Source organism: Ambystoma mexicanum, chromosome 9 (genome assembly GCF_040938575.1).
Source record: "Ambystoma mexicanum isolate Mex_15411 chromosome 9, UKY_AmexF1_1, whole genome shotgun sequence".
NCBI classification, from domain to species: domain Eukaryota; kingdom Metazoa; phylum Chordata; class Amphibia; order Caudata; family Ambystomatidae; genus Ambystoma; species Ambystoma mexicanum.
In genome coordinates this window covers 1217416479-1217435489 of record NC_090931.1, presented here as the reverse complement: position 1 = coordinate 1217435489, position 19011 = coordinate 1217416479, and the positions used below count along the sequence as shown (strand labels likewise).

The 19011-nt window shown below is 43.4% G+C and overlaps 1 protein-coding gene across 4 annotated transcripts in view; it reads right to left on the bottom strand.

Moving 5' to 3' along the window:
- Window positions 1-19011, bottom strand: part of ZRANB3 (zinc finger RANBP2-type containing 3) — a 2038675-nt gene that overhangs the window by 1873283 nt on the left and 146381 nt on the right. For 3 of the 4 annotated variants that reach the window (XM_069616553.1, XM_069616555.1, XM_069616554.1), the window contains exon 2: window positions 10675-10856. In XM_069616553.1, coding sequence (XP_069472654.1) covers window positions 10675-10850 — 176 coding nt within the window. In that variant the 5' untranslated portion in view covers window positions 10851-10856. Of the gene's footprint in view, window positions 1-10674; window positions 10857-19011 lie in introns of those variants that run through there. The other variant, XM_069616556.1, reaches the window with a different exon arrangement.

Genomic DNA, 19011 nt, shown 5'->3' with positions numbered 1-19011 from the left:
AGCCACTTTTTACACAATCAGTCACAAGATCCTCCTGAAAAGACTGAAAGATGTTATTAAAGAAACAGCTCTACACTGCATTACCTCTTTCCTCACAGGAACAACTATCTTGGGCCTCAACAATTCCTGCTCTCATCCACTTAACTGTCGAGTACCACAAGGATCCCCACTCTCACCTCTTCTTTTCAATATCTACATGCCTCCCCTACTAGACCTCAAAGTTTCTGGCATCTCCTGCTACAAGTACAGTTTTGAACCCCTGTGCTAGACTCATTTGCTTGCCCCATTAAATGCGAAAGAAGAGTGGTTCCGCTCCAGGTTCCCATGACCGGGAGCATGTGGGATAGATACCATAAATATTCAGTGGTCGGCAGGTCTGTTATGTGCATTCACGCTGCTCTTGTTGATTCAGAAAGTGGTTGTCAAGATCACAGATTCAGCCGAATATGTGATTCTCCTAATATCCTTTTGGCCAAGGATATCTGATTAGCAGAGCTGGCAATAGCCCCGGTTCTCCAGCTTCCCAATGTCCATTAATTCTGAATCCAGAGGAAATAGGTTTCAGGGTCCAATGCTGGGGGGGGCCTGGTGAATGATAGGGTGGGGTTGCAGTGACATGGATTAAACCCTCACATAGCTAAGAGAGTGCAATAGGCAAGGAGGATGAGGACTACCTTAAACGTCAACGACAGGCACAAGGGTAATTTCTCCAAGTGAGATGAGAAGAAGAGGTTGCAGGCACTACAATGTCAGTCTCTGGCTATTAAGCAGTTTTAGAGTGGTGGGTTTGAACCAGGATTGGCAATTTCTACCTTAAAAATCACAATAGGCTACCATCCGGGTAGTTGGGCACCCATAGGAAGTGGAGTCTGAGAATGAGAAACTCCAGTAAGCTGCTAAAGTGGCTTGGAAATTCCACGCCAGTTCTGGGGTTGGGTCGCCCACAATGGGATTTACTGTTGGTATTAAAGGAGTTGAAGGAGACGCCATTTGAATCTCTGGATAGTATTGACTTAAAACTTTTGACACTGAAAGCCATTTCTTGTAGCCATCACTTCAGTTGAGTGGCTTGAGGAAATAAAAGCCCTGTTATGTAACCCTCCGACTAATACAAGAGGAAGCGCTCTTTCTAAAATGTGATTCAGCTGTATGGCCAAAGATGGTGTACAAGTTCCATTTGGCACAGGAACTTCCTTCCTTCCTTCTTCCAGAACCCGGCATCCACGGAGGAGGCACAATTGCAATCGCTGGACGTGCAACGTTCAGTGCTTATGTATTTGGATTGGACTGCTCTTGATCATAAATTGGAAAGTTTATAAAATCACTTTTGGGGGAACTAATCCTGGTAGGAATGCAACAGTCCCTACCATCAGTTCATAGATACATGAAGTGATTAAGCTGGTTACGAGTGGTCAAGGGTTACTCTGCCTAAGGAAGTAAAGGGAAGATCATCAGGGGACGGTCTGCATCATGGGCAGAGGCCCGAGGGATGGCCTTGCACGACATTTGTAGGGCTGTTACCAAGGTAGACCCTAACACGTTCACGAGACATTAGCAGCTAAATCTGCCCACAGAAGTGCCCATTTCTTTTGGAAGAGGAGTTCAGAATGTAGGAGTGTTGTGAAGGTGGGCTTGGACTAAGCCTAAAATAAAATGGTGTTGTGGTTTACAGAGAGCATACTTTCTGGCATTGGCGTACCGAGCGGGAAGGCCATCGGGGGAAAGCTTGCCCCCTGTGGCTGTGTTAAGTGCAAGGAACGGAACAATGAGGGCGCCGAGCAGGAGCAAAGTGTTCCTGCGCAGCACCCTCATTGTCCAGGCAGCAGAACACCTTTCACCTTAGAGCTCCGGACAGCAGAGCGGCTCTCCCAGGGAACTGATATGTTGCCCTTTGTCAACAGAGCATTACAATGGCCATTAGACACTGATGGGAGGGAAGGGGACTATTAGCAGGGATTTTTGCCCCTTAAGAAAGGTGAACGGGGGTGATCAGAAGTGAGAAGGGAGTAATGCTGCATGCTTTATGACATAATGACTATGGGCTTTAAAACACAAGAGTGATTTGTTGGGCGCACATTAATCGGCATGATGCTATTGTGAGTTTGCATGCAGGATGGGGAGAATATAACTAAAGTCATACTCTTATTGCTAAACATATTTTTATGACAATGTATATAGTGTAAAGTTATATTATGAAAGGCTAGATTATGTAATGTGGTTTGCTTCCAAGGAATTGCTATCAATAGTATGTAAGCACATGAAATGCAAAGCAAAACCTTAATAAATATCTATATCAACTAAACCTGTGAAAATGCGTTCAGTTGCTTAAATTGTCCACATCCCGGGTTCACCATTTAACCAAAGTGTGTGATCCTGGTCAAATTGTTTAATCGCACTGTAAGTGATTCACTTTATAGCTTATTGTAAACATATAATGCCATTATAAAAAAGCATTATGACTATAGAGTTGCTCCATATATAATAAGACACATGCATGGTGCCTCAGTATCAAAGACTGATAATGCTTCTTGCAATGTCCTTTTCTGTGGAGTCACTTCTGTTAGTGCAATCCATATGCAATTTAGGAGGTTTGCATGTATGGTATGTGTTATTACTCGGCTACACGGGCATTCGGGGCAGCCAGTCTAGCCCTTTCTTATTGTGGCACACTCCAGGCCGTTGACTACACTGCAGGCCCAGTAAGGGGAAGAGCCAGATGCAGAGCAGGAGCACACAGCTCCATGTACCACTCTTGTCTGAATGTTGCAGGGAGAGGGGTATGGAGTGAAGTCATCATATATGGGGCTGAAACTATTTTGTCAGTTTAGCATTCATTTTCTAAGCTGCATTTGGGGGGAGGAAATAGCAGGACGTTTTTGTGGCTTCCCCCTCCCCCCACACCCTTGCAATCCAGGATACTGGAAGAGAGACGAGGAGGTAATGATCTGATTACTTTCCGGTAGTCTTCATTACCCCTACTCCTGCTCTTCCTGGTCACAGTACTTACACTCCACCTCTCCCTCCTGACTGGATCTTGGCATCATGCTGGTATTTGCAAAAAGAGGGTTCCTGTCGGTGGAAGGTGGAACCTCACAAGTACTGTAATGAGTAACAGCAGGTCTAGGAGTAATGAAGATTACCAGTAAGTACTCTGATTATTAACCGAAAATGTGGGGTGCTAGATCGGGAAAGGTTCTATTACAATAAACCCTTGGTCGGGTACAATTAATCTGTCTCCCTCTTTTTACTATGGAAGCTACGTTTTGAGTGGGAAAATCAGAATTAAACCAAGGTCCTCGTGGACCTGTACCTGCCACCTCAAAGTAGCAACTAGATATCCTGCTACAGACCATTTTAGGCATAGGTGTTGTTTGTATTTAACAGCACACACATTGAAAACAATTTACAGCTGCTAACTAGGATATGGGGTGAAAAACGCCTTTGAAGGGAGGACTATTCACACTATTGCAACAGTACCAAAGGTCATCTGCCTTCCACATCCTCCCTCTCCTTTTAAGTAAGCAAGTATCTTCTTTCAGGCTGAATTTTAAAAATATATATACTTTTCTTAGCATTTTTCAAGTAAACATCTTTATCACCCCCCCCCCCGCCCTGTCCCCCAACTCCTCCCTCGGGTAGGGACAGCATAATATGGATTAAAGCACTATATAAACAATAAAATAAAAATACACATATTTTCCACTTTCCACACGCTCAATTTGGCAACAATTATTCTTGCTTACATAATATTCAATATCCTTAAATGATGTGATTGTTGTTTGTTTGTTTGTTTGTTTTATTCACTTTTTATGCGTTGTACAAAGTCACAGTTGAGAAAGTCCAAAACCAATGCCCATTATTGTCAACATTTTTCCTGTTCTCCTTGAAGGTTATATGTCATCCACTCCAAAGCGATAAACCCCCCCTTCCGACCCCCAGTTTGATTAACCAGTCTCTTACCCCTGGAGACTCTTTCTGTTTACAAGCACAAGCGATGAGCAACCATGCAGCTATTACCGTTAACATGAATGCTTTACTTTGAACTTTGGTGGGTAAACACTTTTCCGGATCAAACAAACCAAACATCCATTCCTTAGGTAACCATATTACTACAGAGGAAACCAATTTTGTAATCCTATAAGTAACCTCCTCCCAAAACCTCTTCAAATTTGGGCAATTCCACCATATATGCCACCAGTCACCCTACCCCGCCCCCCATACATCCTCGTCAACATCTATCCGTGTAGGTCGGAAACATTTTATGTTGTTTTTCAGGGGGGGGGGGGGGGGGGGGGGGAGTGCCTTTGGTACATAATAATCCTATACCATGCTTCCCTTATCTGGATTGACCTAGTTAATTTGGGGATGTTTTTCCATAGGTGTTCCCAATGATTTCTCGATAGATCTATCCCTAGAGTGTTTTCCCATTTGTAGATGTACCACCAAGCCTGTCCCTTTTCTTCTATCAGTATCGAATATAGCTTTGACACCATTTGTCTATTCCCAGAATGTGTGGCAATACATTTTTCAAATTTAGTGAGTTCTCTCCCACCACTTCCCGCCCACCAGATCTCGCTAGCCAATGTCTCTCTTTATAGTACTCCATCCTATCTTTTTACGAGAGACCCAATAGTTGTTGGCAATTCTCAAACAAATGAATGTCCCCTCCCTGCGTCATATCATGCATCTTTGTGCAGCCTACTTTCTGCCATTGTTTAAACGTACCCAGTATCGCCCCAGGATGGAATTGTAGGTTCCTAAATAATGGGGTAAATGGTGAGGGGCATCTAAACCAAGCACCTTTATCTATTATGTGATCCCATATATCAAAGACCACTGCAGGTACCTGGCTAGTCTGCGTGTTTATAGACCTGTCTTGCCTGCATAGCCACAATACCCCTTCCAGTGGACACCTGGCCACTGCCCCAACCATTTTTACCCAGGACTTCTAAGTATCCCCCGTATACCATTCCCGGAGTACCCGTAACTCTGCAGCCTCATATTTTTCAAAATTCGGCAGGCCCACTCCCCCATTTTCTCTGGATGCCATCAAAGTTAGAAATGCCACTCTTGAGTTTTATTTCACCAAAGAAATCTCCTAACCTCTTTATTTTACTTCTTAAAGTAAAACAAAGGAACTTTAACTTGAAGAGCTTGAAATTTAAAGAGTAACCTATGGACTGTCACCATTTTAATAGTGGATATTCTACCTAGCCATGAAATGTGTAACAGTCAATTTTCCTAAATCTTCCTTCACCTTCTGCAATAATTGTGGGTAATTACTATCGAACAGCTGGGAGTCCTTTGTTATGTTAACCCCCAAATATCTGATAGAACTATCTTCCACTTTAAACGGCATGTAGGACGACAAAGTCTCCTTCTGTTGAGTGGATAAACCCCATTTCCAAAAGCTCCGATTTCCCCATATTGACCTTAAGACCTGCTACCCGTTCAACGTCGGCCAATTCTTCCAACAAAGGTGGTATCGATCGTACAGGTTCCAGCAGTGTCAGCAGCATATCATCTGAGAAGGCCGCAAGCTTATGCTCCTCGCCCCCAAATGTGATACCCTGTATGTTCTCTCTCGCTCTAATTCTATATAAAAATGGTTCTAGGTGTATAGCATATAAGAGTGGTGAAAGCGGGAAGCCCGTCGTGTACCCGTAGTACTTTTACACTTCAAGATATATTAATTGCCAACCCTATCATGGGAGCTTAATAGTTAGCCCGCACCATCCAGATAAACTTAGCACCCATTCCCATCTGTTCCATCGCAAAAAATAAAAAGAGCCATTCTACACGAAACAACGCATTTTCGGCATCTAAAGACACTAAGACTGTGGTTACCCGTTTTATGTTAACTTTTTCAATTAAATGGGTAACCATCCTAATATTATCTGAAGTCTGTCTACCCAGTATAAACCCTGATTGATCCATATGCATCAAGTCAGGCAAAAGCTATGCTAAACTTGCTGCCAAGATATTAGTAAACAGCTTTGCGTCAATATTTAACAAGGCTATAGGGTCTATATGACCCGCAATTCGTCAGGTCTTTGCCCGGTTTTCCAAAAACCATCACATTCGCCTCTGACTTGGTGTTACGGTCCCTTTAACCCACTATCGTATTAAATAGTTCCCTTAATATCGGGACCAACTGCCTCGCATATTTCTTATAAAAAGTTGCCAGAAACCCATCTGGATCCGGTGCTTTGTTTATTGGTAGCGCTCTTATTGCTTCCATCAATTCCTCCTCACTAATTTCCCTATCTAGAATCTCCCGCTCCCCCAGTGTTATTTTGGGCAGATTTGTCTCACCCATTTAGCGTTGCATCTCCCGATAATTGGGGTGACTTCATGCATATAATAATTCATAAAATTGTGCAATGGTTTCGGTTAGTTCCTCCGTCCCGGTAACTATTGACCTGGCGGGCTGCGATATTCGCTGGATCAGCTTCGCGGCCTCTTTTCCTTTCAATTGTCGGGCCAACAGTTTATCCACTTTATTAGCACAAACAAAGTATCTTTGTTTAGATAACAGCAAAGATATCTCTGCCCTTTGAGTCCGCAATATATTCAACTGGCTATTTAACTCCTTCAATTTATTGGATAATGCCCTTGTTCATTGATTTAGTATAGCCATTTGGGTATCCCACATTTGGGTCTCAAGATCTGCCTCGTTTCACCCGCTGAACTTTAAGTGCAATAAGTTTCCCTCGTATCACCGCTTTAAAAGCATCCCATGTTCCCTCTGGAGAGACCGACTGATTAAAATAGAAGAATATTTTTCTATTTATAGTAATTCTCATTTCCTCAGCCGTTCCTTCATCATGCAAAAGTTTCCTGGGGAACGTCCAGGCCCACAACCCAACATGCGGTGAGCTATCTCTAAACCGAACTGAACCGTTAAGGGGGGCATGATCCGACAGAGCCATAGATCCCACCTCTATTTCTTTCACCCCCCATCAATTTGGCCAATATCCACACGTAATCTATTTGAGAGGGATTGATATATGTGTGAAAAACATGTGTACTCCTTTTCGCCCCCCCCCCGCCCCCTTCATCCGCCATACATCCTGCAGGGTTATAATTTTCAAAACTTCTTTTTAACACCCGTGACGGTTGTACAATCTCCCGTAAGTATTTCTGCACTTGCAAAATCTTCCAACTTGTTTACGACTTTCCGCAAAAATGTCCCCTGTCCTGTATTAGGGGCTAAACAGTTGCCAAGGTAATTAATTTTTGTTCCATTTGCAAAAGCAGAAACAGATATCTTCCCTCTATGTCCGCTTTGTATCGCACCACTGATGCCCTTAATAAATCTTAGACCTATCATTACCCCCAGGGTCTTCCCGATTGCGTTGATTGATATATTCCAGAGAACTAACATATTTTCCCCACTAACTTACCCACATACCCAATGTGTGTCTCCTGCAACATAATGATGTCCACTTGTTCCTTTTTAAGTATATTGTCCACCTTTTTCCACTTCACTGGGGAGTTTAACCCTCTTACATGATAGGATATAACCTTGAATGTATGCTATATAGAGTTATTCACTGTTCAAATCCAGTAGTTCCCCTATAGATATAGTTACTCCATCTGCTTTTCCTCTACCCGCCCCCACCACTGTACCCCGTCCATCCACAACTTACCCCCCCAACCCATCCCAGGTCCGGGCCTTCGATCCTATGATAGCCTTGGGAGACAACCCCCAAGCCAAAGCCTGATGCAAAACCTGGGGTCATCCCCACCCGGAAGTATCCTACCACGTCTCTTAGATTCCAAGACATCCCCCGCCAGCTCTCCGCTCTGGACTTTCCTTGAGCCAGCTATTAGCATTCATCCCCTCCCTCTCCTTATTACAAAATGTGTTCTTCTTTTAAGAAGTTCCTTCACCACTCTTTTCATCCCCTCCACCTTGTCCTTTCCCTCGAGGAACTGGTAAATTTGCTCCTCGTCCCAGTTACCACTGACCAGTTCCATCGTTGCATTCCTTGTCGAGTATAGGGCCCCACTCGTCGTTCTCCGTGCCCCTCTTCTTCCTCGTTGTTCAGCAATGCCAGTCCTTCAGCACACGTTGTTAAACAAGGTTGTATTCCCTGCAGCGTAAATAACAACCCAAAAGAAAACATACATTTATACAGGATCTATTTTGCTACCAAGCACACGTTACTTGATTCATATCCCTTCACTCCTGAAGTGTCACCAACACAGTTGAATACAGTTGAATTTGCATCCAGTTACTTGTAACATCCCCTTCTGCTCTTGCTGCCCATAGAATACTATCTTTCAAAGCATACAAGGTTACTGCAACCAAGACATCCCTGGGTCTAGCGCCAGGCTCTCTCCTCCTCGGACCAACTCTATGGACCTGATAAAATCCAATGTCGTCCGGTGGGACAAACGTCATCAAATTCCCAAAGCATTGTTGTACCGTAGATTTTAGATCCATGTCTGAGATTGTCTCACTTAAACCTTTAATGCGAATATTCGACCTCCTTGAACGGGTCTCCAAATCTTCAGCTTGTATTTCTAAGTTGTGTGAGACTCTCACCAACTGTTCCAAAAGTTCACTCTTCTGCCGGACCTCTTCTGATGTCTCCACCAGGCCTTGCTCAGTGAAGTCTACTCTTTTACCAAGTTCTTTCAATTCCCCCTTAACCTCTGTCAAAGAGGATCTAAGTTCTTCACGTAGCAACGTGAATTTTTGCTGAAAGGTATCTGAAAGTTTCCTCTCCATCTCTCTTAGGCGTTCTCTGAGGTCTTCTTTGCTGAGCGCCATTTCACTAGCTTCCGGAGTATCCCTTTTCTTTCCCTCTGCAATATCTTTCTTGTTGTATCCCGCTCCCGTATCTACACTTTGTTTCTAACACCTCTCAAGTTGACCTTGAGGCCTGGGTGCCTTGGTCATTAGATTTAGGCATCAAGATTTGTTAAAATGTCCATACCCACTCACTGAATTTATACTTGTCCGTCTCTGCAGGTTTACAGTGATTGTATTGGATTCACTTTATTGTCTTAACTTTGCATATGCTTTCCACTTTTAAATCCACATTAATGTATTTTATGCCGGTCCAGCTTGCCTTCAGTTGTAGCCTTATTTGGAGGGAGGCTCTGCTTTCACCTATCAGGGGTAAAACTACATTGAGCTAACCTCCACAGTAATCAGACGCATGATCTCCTAATTGGTTACAGCTGTGGAAGCACACTGTCCCTGTAGGCTAACATGCCATAGCAGGTCCACCAGGACCTTCCTCTTCCCACCGCTGAAATCTTTACTTCATTATCTTCACCATACATAGAGTTCCCCTCGTGCAAAGACCCCTTATATCTGCTCCTCACACTTCGCATGACTTTTCATATCTCTGTTCAAATCGTGGGGCGCTGTGCTCCATCTCCTCCTCCTTCAAAGCTAGCGCTGCTGCAGAGCCCTCGAGGCGAGTTGTTCACACCAATCACTAGCCTGTTTTGCTACCCAGGACAAAGTCTTCCTCAAGATCCCTTCTTACTGTCAGAAAGTTGCACCTTCATAGTCTCCAATACACTCATTTGTGGTGGAAGTCTGTAGCTTCACATCTCTCAATAGATACCTTTCTTCTTAGTCCATCTTCAGCTCCTCGCCTTCTGCTGCCAACCCTGCCACAATCAGGCGTGCCTCGTTTGGCCGGCGCCAACTCACTGAATCACAGCCTGCTAAAGTTTCCGTTCAAAGTGGAGGAAAGGGCTTCACAACCCTATTTGCCAGCAGCCTTCATAGAGTGGTAATGTAAACCCCTTAGGGAATAGTTTGTTTCTTAATATGTCACTTGCTTCTCTTCCCAAGAGGTATCGTAGGCAGTTTCTCGCCCTTTTCGCTGTGATCAATCCGGGAGCAATCTCTGGTTACCGCCTCAACCACTGGCTTGATATGACCTGCGTTTAAAGTTCTATCCCTCATAGCCCAGTGACCATGTCTCAAAGCTACCTTCTCGTGTTTCGTTGCCCCTTGTACTCCTGTGTTCTTCCCTGCGCTGGTTTCAACTTTAATCGGGTCCGCCACCAGCCGCTAACAGAGGCAATGTCCATTTTCAGCCAGCTGGCGGCAACTTCACGTCACTTGGAGGGAGTGGGGGGGGGGGTGGGGACCTTAACCTCGGGTCTCCTGTTATAGCATACTATGCTTTGTATTCCTTTCTAGAGCCCACTCCAGCTCCAAACAGAGCGGGAGGGCTTGCTTATTTTTCAGCCCGGAGCAGAGCTCAGGACCACGCGTCCCTACTCACCAGCAGCCATCTTGGAATCCCTTTCAGGCTAATTTTAATACAGTTGGCAATGCTATTAACATTTCAATAAAATAAAACGGACACGAAAAAAAAACTGCATGCTATCATTAATGGAACAGTCAATGCAGGTCCGGGTGACACTAGCGTGCAATAAATATAAAAATTAAATGAGAAAAACAAGGACACATTAAATGATCACAATTAATATTTTACAGATTAGTAACATGGTCGGTAAACTATTTAGTAAAGAAGGATCGTTTTAAGGCCACTGCACTTACAAGTATGCATTAACAATATTTGATATTGGCAGATTTGCAATGCCCTCCTAAACCATTCTTAAAGTCAAGTTTAGTGATGATTTCTTGTGCACAGTTCAGTTCTTAGAACAAAATGAGAATCATTTGTTTTTTACCTGCCGTTTCTTTTAAGTGCAAACTGAATGCCTTCCTTCTGAAAAGGAAGTAGTCTCTCTCTGATCTTCTCTGGCAGAAAAGATAACTCTTCGTCAACTTCAACATCATTTTCAGAACCGGAAAATGTGTCAAGTGCAGAAGCAGCAAGTTCTTTCTTTTTTTGTTCTTTGCGCATGTTGACCTATAAAGATGAAGTTGCCACAATACATTAGTAAACTACAGCACAAACACCCATTTCGTATTCATCGTATCATCTAAAAAAAAAACGTTTTAATGACCATCAAACATTTACATTAACTCGATTCATATTGCACTATATAAAATAGGGGTGTAACGAATAAGCATATTTAGTTTTTGGCTGAATACTAAATAGTTTGCCAAGGAATCGGCCAAAGCGAACATGAGGCTGAATAGTTGTTTCATATAATAAAGTCCAAACTTGATAAGTCCAAACTTGAAAAGCATTTCTTTAAAAACTGTTAATTTTAAATACGTGTTCCCAAGTTTCATTTATTTATCTTAATTTTAATCAACAAATTTTCCTTCTTGAATGCATACAAGCCAAAAAATAATAGATTAGCAAAAACACAGAGACCGTATATATGCAAGAAAGGATGTCTTGTCGCATGTGCATAATCAGTGCTACTCGAAGTGACAGGCTTCACAAATGCAAAGGGCTAGGGAGAAATGAACAAAATTAAATGTACAATTGCCACTGTGAATCACACACATTGCAATGTCTTGCAAGTTGCAAGGTAGCTAAAGCGAGGTTCGAATTTTCCATAAGCTAACATAGAAAGTATTAATGGTTTCTGGCTGCAGGACACAAGTCGGAGTACATGTCAGGGGAGTGGACTCAATCACCTGACTAATTCGCCCCTTTTCACATTAGCCAAATGAGGGTGAGCACTCTCCCAGAGATAAGGTGATAGGGTTGGAGCTGGAGTAATGACACATAGGAAAGCCTGACACGTGAATGTATCTGCCCAAAACCTACAAGCTCTAAGAAGGCACTTGTCTGCTGGTCTCCGTCTGCCTCACCGTCCACCCAACAAAAAGCAAGTCTTTATTTCCAAACATCCCCCCAGCATACCAATTTCACCAACAGAACATAGATTTAAATACAGAATGATACGTTCCACAATTACATGTTTTTAAAAAGCTTTTATTAATTACTATTAACATAATATTTTAATCCTTTATTTCTTCATTACTTTCTTGTTTGTATCACTCCGTTAGCACTTGCACTTTAACCCTCTCCAGGAAATTTCACTGGCAGCCTTAGAACCGCCATACTTTCCCTTCACTATGGGGGTTTGACGTTCCTCCGTCATCGCTGCGCACTTTAGCATAAAAGCTTGCACAGGTGCGACGCACCACAGGAGCGTGTTTATGCGTGTTTGATGCAGTGGTAGTGGGTCAGGAAGAGCTGTCTCTTCAACCCATGTCCGGCCCCGGTGTGCCTACTCACTCTAAGCGGAGTGTAACGTATTATCTGCCATCAAGAAAAGTACGTCATTTAATCTGCATATCGCCTGGAAGTGAGGTAATTACTCAGCTACCTCCCTCTGTTCCCAGTCATATTTTCGCTAGCTCATTGCTCCATTAATCCTCAGCTCGCCCTATGAGCAATTCAAGAGGTTATATGGTCTTAAACAAACCCATTCAAATAGCGAAATAGGATGTCGATACAACACGTAAAAGCAAATCTTACCCTAAAAACAAATAAGCGTGTCATCAGAAATTTGACATTTCGCTACCCCTTCCCCACCCAGCCACAACCACCCCAGACTAAAAAAAGTTGCCAATACACCATCCCTACTGGTCAATACCTCCTCCTTATCCAATGCTCACACTACTCAACTAACTTTATCAGCGTCTACCAGAACCTAAGGGAACTTGGTTAACTTATTCACCAATTTCCACAGATTGCCTGAAAAGTCTCACCCATCCAGCTATTCAAGGAATCGTAGAGCGTTATATGGGGGCTTCGGAAGATAAAGACGAAATAAACCAGCTTGATCCTAGCCTTAGTAATTATCGGCCTCTGCAAGCAGCCACAAAAATGAATATCTCCTTAGAACAATGTACCAATAAGTTATATGACAAAATAAAAAAATGTTAAGAGGCGCATTACTAAATCTACGGTCATTTCCTGCACATACTCTAGATATCACTGATCTTATTACTACTTATGACCTTGTATTATATGCAATCACTGAGACATGATTACGAGACCATTTGTGTCCGCCATTGACTTGGAACTCCTAAATAGGTTCACTATTCTGTATGAAAAAAAGACTAGTATGTAGAGGGGGCAGGATCGCCCTCATTTATAAATCCTCATTGAAAATGCAGACAATCAATTGTCTAAGAATACCGGGCTGTGAATGCCTCTGTGCCAAAATGTACACGGCTAACTCTTCCCCCTATGCACTGTATAATTTTATATAGGCCTCCTTCACCATCAATGGATTTGACCTCATATTTGTTAGAACTCATTCTGTGTACTGTAACTATAGAAGGACAGCTAATAATCATGGGATATTTTAACCACAGATTCAATAATCCCCCATGACACAAAAGATTTGTGGTCCGCTTTACACTCCCTCGACAACGTCCAAATGTTAACAGGTAAAACACGCAATAAGGGCTCTTCACTACTCCCCACTATGCCAAACTGCGCAGGAAATCCATTTTAGGAATACCCATCTTTTACCCAAAGACAATCTGGCTGCTGCCGTGCAAGATAGTGTTGACACTATTGATCTTGGCAACCATTAGATGAACTAGTGAAACACTATTAAATATTAACACCATGATAAATACATAAGCGACCACTTCTAAAGAAAACTATCAGGATTAAGAAGAAATGGTACAATTTGCACCTCATATCCCTCAAAACCACTAGCAGAGCTCTAGAGCTTATTGGAAGAAAGATCCCTGCCAAGCCAAAAATCTGTCTCTGAAAATAAAACTAGAGGAATATAAACAGCCATTTGCGGCCAAGCGAAAATTCTACAAAGACCAAATTGATGGTGCACCAAAGAAATTGTTCCAAATATTACATCAACGTTGCAACCCCAAATCCAGTATCAAAGTTACAACCACCTCCACCAAATGGTGTGGGGCTTTAGCCTCAGCCTTTCGAAATAAAACCAACATTAGAAACACCATAGATGAGAAGCTCAACATGACCATTCCTAATGGGGATACATCTTTACATCACAAAAGTACAGGTGGGGCTGCAATCCCATTTTGCATTTTAATCCTGTAACTTTCGACCAAGTGTCTGCGGTTATTACATCAATGAACCTGACTACATGTCCAGTACTACATGTTCGCGCCTTGAAACACTTGTGTATAGGCGATTTACAAATGCATATCATATCAGGAGAATTCTAATCACTCAGAGTATGTAGATTGCAATCCAAATCAGTTGTAGTCACAACCTTATTGATATCACTGTGAATAAAAAAATTCAAAGAAATGTAAATGAAAGTTATCGGTGCAGGTGCCCGTCAGTCTTCAGCTAAGACTTAAATTAAATATAAATGCCTATGTTAAGAAAAACACAGGTTTGGCAGAAAAAGTCACAAAACCACAGCGCTTGTATGAATAAATATAAAGAGTGCACATAGGCTGCAGGTGCCTGAGAGGTGTGGGAGTACTGCCAAGTACAACCCACTGTTGTGGAAACAATTAGAGCACAGGCAATTCTCAGTCGCACTGCGCCCAAGAGTGCAATATAGGCATGTGTTGCAAGTAATTGAGAGAGATGTGGTTATAAACCCGAGGGATTTATTTGCAAAGTAGCCTGACACGCTTTTCGAGTCTAAACCGACTCTTCATCCGAGGCTGTAAATGGGAGATGGGACCTAAGATAAATTGAATGAAGGACAGTGCCAGAAAACTCTCTCACGGGTTCGCAATTGCAGTGATTTCAGCACAGCAGGAAAAGCCAAAGTGATGTGAAAGGAAGCAGCCTATGTTACACTTCACAAATTAGTCTGATCAGTACTGCACTCATAAATAGCATTTCACAGGGTGAACAATTTCTTTTTTTTTTTAAACTTGGTTTTATTGCCATTTATAACAGGAAACAGACATTTTCAACCTAAAAAAAGCATGTGTAATCCACATTGACAAAAAGGGTACACGATTTCAAGCTGTAGGCCACAAGCCACACGCAAAAGTCACTCACCCCCATTTGCGTACTAAGTGTGGTGAAAACAGTGTGGTGGATAAGCCCATGTGCCCCAAAACTTTGGGGTAGCGGGGACATATGCGTACCTAATAAACAACTTTTTTTATCGCTCTCATATCTGTATCCTTTATTTACCTCCTTTCCCTCAGGTGTGACCAAGATAACTAGCTTTGCTGAACAGAGGTCGGAATACGATTGAACAGTACAGATTTTTAAGAATGCAAAAAAACACGGGGTCTTGCAGAGGTGAATTTCAGTTTTGAGTTTTGTGAAGCCATGAAAAGGACATTTGCCAGGCACTGGCATAATGGTTCTACCTGGCCACAGCTGGATAATGGCGTGAGTACCTGGGCATAAATGGCAGTGCCTGACAAATGCCTAGCCAATGCAGATACATATGACTGAGCTATTTGCTTTGCCAATTCTTGTTTCTGACAGGTATTCAGTGCAAGGAACAGATGCTGAAGTACACATAGGGCCTACAAAACAATTGGCTAAAGGCACACTGGCTAAGATAATTTGATTACACTAGTAGCACATTTACCACTGCAATTAAGCCATTAACTCTTTGAAGACTGGTCACAAATAACACTATGAGGCATTGATAACATCAAGTTGTGATGTTATTGCTTGATAGAGCTAGCTCAAATAGATCACAGGAGTATGTATTTTGGACAAGGATGGGCATAGGGATTAGTATGACCATCAGTAGTCAATGGGTGGTAAAATAACCAAACAGCCACAAACTGCATGTTTCTCCTCACATCGCACCTATCTGTACAGCAATTTAAGTGTTTTGGCAAATAGGAGGCTCTTAGGCACCACCTAATAGGACAAACTAAACATCATACAGGCCTACCACTAGATTGAAATTCAATAGTGTGTGCGTGTGAGTGTACTGTTGGCATGTACAGCTCAATTCCTCCAGCTAGCCTGAACCCTGCATGGCCCCAATTTTCTACTTTTTAATAATGCCTGTACATTACTGACTGTAAATTAAAATTAATTCCCCCGATTTTCCATAAATATGCTGGCTTGAGATCCAGTGCTTCAAAACTGATTTGGGTGTAGAAAACAGATCTTACTCTCACCTGGAAGGGCCAGTTTCCTGATCTGGCCACAGGAGCAGGCAGTCAGAGGAAAGATGACCCATAATGCTGTAATGCAAGTCCCAAATCCAATAATAAAAATCAATCCAAAGAGCCAAAAAGGAATGCACGAGATGTGAAAAAAACAAAAGTTTATTACAACAAAGCCCAGGCTGGGAAGGATCAAAAAGACATTCAACATGGCTTCTGAAAATAGCTGCATTTATATTAAAAGTTAGAGGTGAGGTGACAACAGATGTTAGATTATTCACAATTCTCCAGCCTGCGATTGGAAAACGTTATTTCCACTATAGGTGAATCAATACATTACCTAGCCCTATTGGCTTATTCTACCCTTGTGACCATGCTCAGACATCAAGTTATTAATTAACACCGAGATCATTGTCGGTCTCATGATGCGGATTGGATGCTACTCTATAAAATTTGTATTCTCTAGGCTAAATTGTTGATTGGCTGTGTGGGGTAAAAAGACAACCCCAGAGCGACAGAGATGGAGAGGCCAATCTAGACCCCGCTGTGAGAAGTGAAGCTGGCTTAGTGTGGAGTTCCATTGAAATATAAAAGCCAGTACAAAACAGTGATTTCAACAGGCGGCCTAGTGAATGAGCAAGAATGGGCCTCCGTCCATTTTGTTACAATAGACAGGCATTCAGCCGGAAATGAGTGAGACTTCTTGGAACTGGACTATTGTTAACTGCGGCCAATGGATTCCAAGTACATGGAGCATTGCAGATGGTGACCGTGTAAATGCCCTCTTTGACAGCAGTGAACATGGAAAAAGAAAATACAGTTGAAATACTGTGCATCTGGAAGCTAAAAAGGAGGAATGATGCCTTACCTTAGAGAAGTAAATTGAAATGACAAATTACATTCATGAGGAAGAAAGACAAATTCAGCACATACAAATAACAACATTTAGAAGGAAAGGCCTATTTCATTTTTGTCCAGATATGAACACTAGTTCTTTGGTAACTGTGGGCTATCTGTGTGCACCAGAGTACTAGTCAATCTACCTCTATTCTAATGTAGTAGAAAAGAAAGATTGTACTTAGGAACAGCAGGCCTAGATACAACGCTAAAATGTTACATGTAAACACATCTTGTCGATCTAAAGCTGTCTTTTCTGAAGGCTGGGCACAGCTGGTGTTTTTCCCACTAAACTGAATGGGCTGTCCCTTTGAAAATCTGAATTTAAGACCGTTGGCTAAAGACCGCAGGAGGAGGTCTGGTTGTCAATTTAAATGCTAAAGATATACAAAGAAGGGGGCGTGGCTTGAGAGCCATGGGATAGTACATGTGTTCCTAGAGCTCCTACTGATCCTGCCAAATCCTGCCGTATATATGTGCGAAGAGGATCGTGCCCATGGAGCATTATTGAAGTCCCTGCAGTGGGAAGGTGCAGAGAACGCTAAGCTTCCTTGGCTACAACGAACCGTAACGTGTAACTGGAGTTACGGGCGAAAAGGTCTGAAGAATTTGTTGAAGGAAATAAGATGGCGATCGGCAGTAGACAAAGGACAGTGCCCGCAAGACACAGAGGAAACCAGATGGGAATGCTTTGCTGAGGAGAAATAGTGTGCTTGCAGTGGGCGAGGAGTGCTGCTGGGAAGCGGTGGGGAGTGGATCCCTCCCGTTCTGTGCAGCACGCCAATCGCCAGAATAACAACAAGCAGCAGGACGGACTTTGGCTGGGAAAGAGCTGTGCATGAGGAAGAGAACTGCGCACCCCGGCGCTCTAGACAAAGATGGCTGAGAATTGTATATATATTATATGCGCAGACCCACGCGAAGCGCGCACTCCCAAAAGGAAAGTACCCATCAGCATACTTGACACAGTAGCAAAGTGGGCAGAAGAGAAAGGAAGTAGCACTGATCGTGCTTGGCAGGCGTGGGCTGCATGGGGCTCTTGGCAGGGCTGCGTGAGGAGCCCTCTGATGTATAATGGACGGTGATAACAGAGGCGAGCAACAAGTAGCTTGCATAACGAAAGGCACAACGAGACGGCCGGTACACAAACAAGGGGCCTGAATACAAAAAGGACCCGTCAAGACACGGCGGACCGCGGGGTCAAATAACACCATAATCATCAGAGACCGTCGGCATTGCAGTACAGCAGTGAACAGGAGCAGCAACGCAAGTCTTAAAAGGAGGGCTAGAACCATATGGAAGAAGGATGAAAAGGCAGTGAAAGAAAGGTGCCCCTGACAATAACGCAGGGTCACGGTAACCCGCGTGCAACGGTGTCGAGCACCCTTATCGGAGCCAGCGGCTCAGCTGGTAGTGGGAAGCACAGACAGTACTGTCGGGGGGAAATTCTGCCGGGGTCGGCCGGGCCGTCCGCAGACCTCCGGGCAGGGAGGCCCCAACTCCTCCCGTATATCCCAGATGAGATAGAGTATGAGACACACACAAGGAGCAAGGCGACTCTGCTGTTTATTATGCAAACGGCAGGGATGGGTCGAGGAGCGTACGCGTTCGTCCTGACACACACACAATCGTGGGGCTCGCAGGCCCTTTTTACTGCATTATGACGCGCTACTTGCGTCACTTCAGAAAGTTAACAAAAAACCTATCGCCACTCTTAATTGGTTACTTGAGTGGTAGGGTTAGTATAGTACACATATAGAGAATGATATTAGTGGACAAGGTGTAGTCAGGTGGTATATCTGGGTTGTCCCTATAATTGGATACATAAGAATTGTTACATGAAGGCTCCTGAGGATTGGCTAATGTTACTGACGTCTGAGATAAGAGCCCCATGTTCTGATTGGTGCATCCGTGAGCTCCCCAGCCTGGGACCACCGTTGTTCCCAGCTCTCGGTGTACCTGTGTTTGCAACAATGTTTCAATATGGGTACGTGCAGACAATGTGAGGATTTATTCATAGGTGGAAGGCTGACCGCTCCCACTGTAGCAGGTGTCCATTAAGCCTTTCAAGTGTCTCGGCCTGTGTCTCGTAGTGAGGGACCCAGACGCCTTTTCTCTCCTGGGTTTTGGCATCTCGTCAGATTCGGCTTGGT